Genomic DNA, 8,381 nt, shown 5'->3' on the forward strand with positions numbered 1-8,381 from the left:
TAAAGGTTCTTCGAATTTACATGCTGTAACTGCTTTCTCAATTCTCACTTGTTTTTCTTACAGCCTTTCAGAAGAGTCAGAAAAATGCTTAAGCAGAATACAAGGATATGGAACCAAAGGTGCCAGGTCCAATAATGACTAGCTGTCAGTTACTTGATGCATGTGCTTGCACAGTGTTCTAAGAAGAGTTTTAAGTCATTTCCATTCTACCTAAACTGCTCTCCTAGTTCTCGCTAAAGATTGCAATTTAAGCACTCCTCCTTAAATGAAAGCACTGTATCTAGGTGCAGATGGCAACAGTTACAGGCACTAACCAGATGCTGCAGTCTCTAATTTGATTGAAAGGGTATAATTAGACAGCAGAAACACTTCAATGAGAGAGTAATGCACAGAGGAAAGGACAGAAACCACTTAACTGATGCCAAGATACCCCAGCAGTAACAGAGGCAGGGGCCCACGGATGGAAGGGGCAGAACACCAAATTACCTTCTTCAGATGAGAACATTTTTGTTTCCCTATGGATGTGAATAGGGATTCTATTATCATAGGTTGCCACAGTTCTTCATGTGGGAACACTGATTAAAAACAGAAGAAGCTTCAGGAGATCAAAGAGACAAATATGGCTTCTGTGGTCATTATTAAAAATATTTTTAGCAGTGCAATGGTTTTCTTTGAAGATGCAATTTTATCGATTGAACCAAAAGTTCATTTGCATACTGTTATATGATTGGTCAGGGAAAAAAAATCTCATTTGATATTATGATGCAAAATAAATGCTTTTGGGAAGTATAAGGCTATTTTAGACCTATCCAAGTGAAAAATTAGTGTAGTATTTTTACATTTCAATGCTTTACTATTCCAATTAATACTAATATAACAGAAGCCTTTATCAAAACTATCAGGCTTCGGTGCCTATACAGTAACAGTAAAAAAAAAACCACAACAGTTGATACAAACTGAAGAAAAAACCTCAGGAAAGAATGATCTTTCTTTAAAATTGCAATTTTCAAAATTGCTAGAAAATAACTCCCCATTTGATAAATCTGCCAGCTAAATTCTGATGTGATGCTATGAGAACACTCGGTTAGCTGATTATTTCTCCCCTGCAATGTAGGGGCACTCTGCATATAGTTTAAAAATCATCTCTCTCATTCCACATATCCACACAGACACACACAGACAAACAGACATAGACATATGATTTTTTAACTCCTGAAATGCAATCATTTTTGTTGGTCATAACTAGAGTCTTTCTTAGTGTTGGTCCAAACCAGAGAGTAGCCACAGTGAATACTCATCTGACATTTGAGCAAACCTTGACTTAAGCATCTGTCTGTCCTGGAAGAATGTACATTCTTGGGAATGTACAGACATGCAGAGTTCCATACCTGTGCTCCCTGGCAGTGTGTGAGTTGTTATATATGTGAACTCGCTATTCTTGTGAAACTGTGATTACTAACCTTCAATATAATCACTTTTCCTTTCTTATTGAAAAAAAAAAAGAAAAAGAAAAAAAAAAAAAAGGTAAGTGCTATTTGACTGGCCAGACCCTTTCTGGAATATGTTGGAACCAGGCAAATTAGGATATGAGCATGACAGGCAGTGACCGTTATTTGTAATGCTTAAAGGTATGTATTTTGTACCTTTTTTCTTTTTATTCATACAATACAAACATGCTATATTAGCCACAGCTTTGCAGCTGCTGGCTGGTCCTCAGCTGCAAGATGCAAACACACTTGCTTGTCTTGTGATTCTTTATCACTGGAAGTAAGAATGCATGATGTGGCCCTGTAAGAATTTCTGTTCCTTAATACACCCATTTGTTTTCTTTCTTTGTGAAGTTTTAAAACTGTTGTTCCATTGTCAAGCGTGGCAGACCGAATCCCTTTTGAAATTTTATCAGGATGGGCCATAGACACTTGTGTGGATGGAGGGAGTGGTCAGTTGCACAACCATTATGGTGAGATATGACAAAGAATGCAAATTTTGCAGCTGGCAGCATGTAATCCCTGCCTCCCTCCCACTTCTTTGGCTCCATCCCCCTGCCTAAATCCATTCACATAACTCTGGATTTTAAGTTATGCTCTATGCATGTACAAGCACGATATGCTGAAGTGTCTGACTATTTCATTTTCTATCTGCCTGGTTAGAAATGCTTTTTTGAGTATTTTCATGAGGATTTCTTAATGCATATCAAGTAGAACTGCTTCTCTGAATCAGCAAGACATAGGCAGAAAAAGATGACAAGAGATACAAGGTTTGTGGGAGAAGACTGAGACAGCAGCTCAAAGGAAAGACTCAGCTGGGAAGAAAACAAAGGACATGGTGACCCAGTATTGCTAAATGGAAAAATAAAAAACAGAGAAGGGAAAAAAGAGACTGATAATCATATACATTTCTGATGGGGAAATTAAATGAACACTATAAACACAGAAACTAAAAGTGAGAACTTACTGCACTGAGTATATAAAATAACATTTGTTCACTGAAACTAACATTTGCTGAAGGCACTTAATCTCTTTGGCCTTGTAATACAAAACTCACCAAATCTAGACAGTCCTTTAATGTTAGGCAATCTATTCACCCATCTCTTATTTCTGGTTAACTTGAGAAATGGAGTGTGACTGAAGTCTGAACGCTGCAAGTGTCAGTGTTTGGATTAATAGAAACTGTTAGACACCACACAGCAAAGCAGAAACATTCTGTGAAAAGTAGCACAGTACTATGTACAAAAATGATTATTAACTCTAATTTCTGACAATTTGAGTCATTTTTCTTAAGGTAATTTCAGAAATTAAAGTTTCCTATTTTAGCAAATGATGGTGTGACGCAGTCTGTATTTTGACTGCATTTTACAATAAACTTATTAAGACATGCATTCAATAAAAAAGGAATAGGCATTAAAATCGTACGATATGACAAACTGCCTTACAGAAGAAATATTAATGTTTGTCACTTCAGAATTCTGCTAGCTTCAAGTGCAACCTGACCCAGCTGATCCCATTTCGGTCCTGTGGGATTAAGGGTCAAGAAGAAGATTCTGATGTATGGTTTGTGCAGATTAGCAACTCTGCAGATTTTGTACATGCCATACAAATTATAGGTCCTTGTTGAAGTGTAGATTTGCACTGTTTCCAGGTTCTTTAGCAGAAGACACACAGGTGGCAGTGCTTTCTAGGTCCATTCTCCTTTGCTACCCCTTCACTCAGAGACATTATGTATCCTCCCCCCACCCCCCGCCCACTGCCCCAGCAACTTGTGCTCAGGCATTTCTGTCCCCTTTACTGGCTGCCAGTGCATGCAATTAGAAGCTGGCTAGAGGATGGAAGTGCAGGTGCATAAACAGGTAGAATCCTCTCAATAGCCTATGAACCAAACATTCACACTGGGATATATCCTTCACCTGCTGTCGTGTAACCTGCTGTGAGGGACACACTCACATATGGAGCGTTCTGTCTGCAGTTCTGATCAGAAACCTTACAAGAAGACATTCTTCGTCTTAAACAAAGGAAGGACTACCTACTGTGCACCAAACATGTCCTAATGGTACTGGGAACAGACTGTTAGACATAGTCTAGATATGTCCCTGTCTAGGCAGCTCTCTACACACTTATCTGAAAATACTCTCACGTTTTACTCACTTCAGGCAACTTCTGAGAAGCTGTAAACTTTACCTTCTGAGTTCTCATTCTGGTAAAAGGCTTTTTTTTCCCCCCAAGAAAGTCTATGTTAAGTATTTTCCAAATCTAATTAAGTGCATCTACATAAACTTGATGAGCAAGTATCTGTTCATGGCAAAACGAAGTAGAGCAAATTCTACGTTATAAAGAACAACAACGATTAGAATATGCAAAATGTATCCAGGAGGACCATGCATTTGATGGCTGTGACACTGTGATCATCTGGAACAGCCACTCCAGATCTTGCGAAGCAGGACCAACGTTTATGAAAGGAGAACAGTAGTACTTGAAATCATCAGTAACAACGGAGACAAGGACAAAAGGGTGCAGAGAAAGTGGTTTTTAAGTGAAAAATCACACAGGTAGTGAAACTTCAGGCTTCCCAGATTCCATGGCCAAACAAGAACCTGAATGGTCAGAGGAGTCCGTGCTTGACAGGGAGCTGGCGCAGCATGCTGCAGACAGGCGAGACAGCCACTCTTCAAGCTCCGGCTCTGCAGCCCCAATTCTGCCCTGCTGCGCCCTGCTGCCACTGGTTATTTCATTTCCCAGTGCGTAAGTGTACCCACGCCCCACACACCCCTCTCCCTGCAGATGCCTCTGTTCTGCAGATCTAGCTACCAAGCCACTTTTCTAGCGAAATGTGCTGTTCTTCCTCCTCTTACCTCACGCTTTCACACTGTTTTCCGAGCTCCCAGCTCAGCGAGCGCTAGGAGATTCTCAAATACCCACACGCTGCAAAGTGCGCACGAAAATACCCCGTGCCTGTTCGCACGAGCAGCTTCGAGGCGCGCACCGACCTGGCGAGCAGGAAAGGGACGTCGTCGCGACCTCGAAGAGGTGCTGCCGAGCGGCGGAGCCCTCCCGCGGGCGGCTGCGCGCCAGCTGCAAGTCTGCGGAGCTCGGGGAGAGGCAGCCCAGCTCCTCGCCGCTCAGCCCTGCGAGGAGATCGCGGAGCAGCCTCGGACGCGCCCCCCTCCCGGCTCCCCGCGACGCATCACTCACCGGAGAGCGCGGGCTCGCGGCAGCAGCTCAGCGCCAGCCCTGAGAAGGCCACGACAGCGGCGAGGGCGGGGGGCTCCATGGCAGCGGCCGCCGGGCCGCACCGCGCTCGCAGGCGGCAGCCCCGGCGCTCCGGGGACCGGGGTGGTCGCGGCCGGCCGGGAGGAGCGCGAAGTGCGGGAAGCGGAGGCCCTACAGCATGTGTCCTGTAACTGCGCCCCGGCGAGGTGCCGAGTGGCAGATGAAGGATCCTATTACCAGCCATGTGACAGGAAAGGATAGAGACCGACATCCCAACCTGCTGCCGCGCCGGACCACAGAGCTGCCGCTTCTACGTCTGACACCGACAGGTTTGGGCTGGCGGTGCCGGCTCCGGGGCCAGCACGGGCGCTCGGCGGAGCCCTCCTCACCGGCGAGGCCGCCCCGCCGTCAGCGCGGCAGCGGCCCAGCGACACTTCCCCCCCCCCCCCCGCCCCCGTCCCCGTCGCACTTCTCCGCCCCAGGAGCGACCCGTGTCTCGCTCTCGTCACCCCCCGCTGCCCTCTCGCACCCAGGCCCCCGCCCTGGCCGCGGAAGAGGCCGAGCAGCGGCCCCTCAGCCCCGCGGCCTAGCCGCCCTCACGGCCCCGCGCGCGCCCTCCGCCCGGCAGGGTCCCGCAGGGGTGTGTGGCGGCAGGTGGGCGCGCGCAGGTGCAGCGCGTCCCTCCTCCCTTGAGGGGGGGTGGGGGCAGACAGGGAAACGGTACGAACTTCGTGCTAGTCCGGCGCGGCTCCCGCCCGCGCGCAGCCGCTCTGCACGGGCGCGGTAGGGCCGCGCGCGCCCGAGCAGCCCCTCTGCGGGACCCGCCGCGGCCCTGGGCGTCGCTCCGCACCCGCGCGAAGGCGCCCCCGGCCCGGCCGCGGCGACTGGGCGGGCGCAGCCCTGTGGGAGCGGCCCGCGCGCCGGGCGGCAGCACCTGGGGCACCCCCGCGCGCGGCGGGGCTGGCGGGCGCGGCTCGCGCGCCCACGGGGCAGAGACCGACGGAGGGTGGTGCGCGGGGGCGCACGCGCGGACACACGAGGCTTTGGCGGGCGGAGACGCGGGCGCGCGCGCGCGGGGGGTGCCGGGGGCAGGAGCGCGGCGGGGCGGGGCGGGCGCTGAGGCCGGGGAGCGCGCGGGCAGACGGGGAGAGCGGTGCTTGGCCGGCTGCGAGCGGAGGGCGAGGGACGGCCGTGAGCGTGGTATGTTACAAAGCCGCCGTCTAAACCCCATGAAGGCTCGTGAGCTGGCGTTTTGGCGGTGGCAGTGCTCTGCTAAAAACAGCTCGCAGAACAAAACCCACCACCAACAGCAAAAACCCCATGGGGCAGGTTGCCCCTGCGGTGTCAGGAACGGGGGGAGGGCGAACGTTGCTGTCCTTGGAGCGCCGTTACAACAGTGCTGTGTAGTGGGGTGACACCTTCACACACCTGAAAGGGAGACGGCACTTTTGCTACTCTGAAAGGAAGCAGCAGAATACAGTTTGCAGGCTTTAACTATTGTACTGGTAGACGCCATGGTACCTCTCTCTTTTAGCATGCAGAAATCTCCCTTTGTATAAAGCTGTAAAGTTGTTTTTTAGGAGAATTTAGGTGTTTAAATCTCTTTTGGCCTTTTCAATCTATATAGAAAGCTGAAAAAGGGTTGCATATATACATACTAGCATGGCTTTACATGTATATTTTACTAGCACAGCATAATAATGTGCCACATTATTATTTGTTTGAGCTGAATTCCTAGCAAATGTAGAATTTTTAAGCTGATGAGATACTGGAAAACAATAGCAGTGTTCTGTCAGCTTGGTGTTATGCTTTGGTTTTTTTTTTTAAATGGTAAATGAGGAAATATTTAGTTCCTTCTCACACATACAATATGTAAGTTTGTTCAGTCATTTGGCTCACAAGTTTGCTAAATTGTGGACTTTGGTTGCACAAGAGCGCTGTGAGCAGACATGATTTTGTTGCCACTGAATATGTATATGTGTGTGTACACATATGTGTGTGTATAAGATAGGGAATTGGAGATCGCTACGATGGGAGAGTTACCAGGACTGACCAGAAGGAACAGCTTGTGGAGGTCGTGGGTGTTTGTTTTTACCACTGCTTTGTTATGATGGGCTAAGCCGAATAATTCTGATTGTTAGAAATGTACCGTGTTCTCAGATTAACATACACATTTTGCAGGAGGACCGGAGTTCTAATTTGTTCCATATATTCCCTTCCCAGTCTGAGCTACTGACAACAAGTGCTGCTAGCATTCCTTTACCAAGTCATTGTGTGTGCATGCAGCACTTCCTTGTGGTACATGGTGTCTAACAGCATATAAAACATTACTATGTTGTGATTAATGACCCACAAAATCCTTCTCTCCAAGGACTGGGACCCCACTGTGTTACCCGTTCACCCAATTTTGATTCCATTTTGTCTAGCATTCTGTTCCTTAAGGACACTGGAACAGAGAACGGTTATGAATTTTTAACACTGTATTGGTAACAAAGTTCACAAAACCAACCTTATGAATCTGCAACAGGCCAGTTCAGTCTTCCAGCACTTGTAGGCAAAATCACCTTTGTTCATTCTGCTGCCCACTTCCTCCACTAATCAGTTGCACACACAGTCGATATGTTATCCATAAATTGCACTTTTTTATAACCTATCACACTGGCAATGGACAGCCAGTTTGTTGTCAATGATCATTTCACATTCTTCCTTCCAAGTTATTTTTTTTACAAGTTTTTTTCTTTCTTTTGTACAGAATTGTTTGTATTTCAACTTACTGTATGCAAGATCACTCCTTCTCATTTTGTAATCTTCCACTTGTGGTTTGTGGTCTCTGTTTACAAACAACAACAGTGACAAGAGCAACGGCAGCTAAAAAGTAATGAATAATTTTATACTTCCTAATACATGGTCTGAGGCATTTCTTTCAATTTATCTTGTTCCCATTATAATGTAAAATCTGGACTATGTCACTCATTTAGTTTTCCTGTGCATTTGGCACATAGTTTGTCCTTGCTTTTTGAAACCACCATGATTTTCTGGTAGTTTATGAATTAAAGATCTTAGAAAACCAGACCAAATGACCTGCAAAAGGAATTCTTTCACTATCAAAGAGTTGGACAATACAGAACTGTCTTCACAAACCCTTTGGAATGTAGGCAAAAGCAAATAGTGATTTTATTATGGTGAAAGAATTCTGTACAAGGTAGTAGTTCAGAAATCACTTTTTGATGAAGATAATGAAACACACTGTAATACAGCTAGATATTAAAAAAAATTCATGTTGCAGTTAGTCAAGGAAAACATTGCAAGTTTTGCAAAATGCTTCCAGTTCAGATAACAGATTTTTTTGTTTTGAAGGTTGACTCTAATTGGACAGTTGACTAAAGCTGGATTTTAAAAAAATCATTATAGTTAACCTGGAAGGAAAGGTTTCATTTTCTGAGTACTTCCCCTCCCTCTCGCCCATTTGTATCCTTCTAAAATTAGGTCAGAACTGAAACAGAAATGCCACTTTCAGTCTGTATTGAGAGACCTGCCAAAATATAAGAATGCAAGGTTTAAATATCTTCAATAGCTCTCCCTAACCCAACAATCTGCAAATTCAACCCGACTTGCCAGTGGTCCATCTGATTGTGCATCCACTTTTACATCTATCTAATTCAGCCTTACATGGCCCCA

At 46.3% G+C, this 8,381-nt stretch overlaps 1 protein-coding gene across 6 annotated transcripts in view; it reads right to left on the reverse strand.

Annotated features, from left to right (window-relative positions):
- KREMEN1 (kringle containing transmembrane protein 1) overlaps positions 1-5,464 on the reverse strand; it is a 37,459-nt gene extending 31,995 nt beyond the window's left edge. For 5 of the 6 annotated variants that reach the window (XM_074887261.1, XM_074887264.1, XM_074887263.1 and 2 more), the window contains exon 1: positions 4,686-5,027. In XM_074887261.1, coding sequence (XP_074743362.1) covers positions 4,686-4,974 — 289 coding nt within the window. In that variant the 5' untranslated portion in view covers positions 4,975-5,027. Of the gene's footprint in view, positions 1-4,685; positions 5,028-5,431 lie in introns of those variants that run through there. The other variant, XM_074887265.1, reaches the window with a different exon arrangement.
- Between the last annotated feature and the right edge of the window lie 2,917 nt (positions 5,465-8,381).

The sequence above is a fragment of the Strix uralensis genome, chromosome 17, assembly GCF_047716275.1.
Source record: "Strix uralensis isolate ZFMK-TIS-50842 chromosome 17, bStrUra1, whole genome shotgun sequence".
NCBI lineage: Eukaryota > Metazoa > Chordata > Aves > Strigiformes > Strigidae > Strix > Strix uralensis.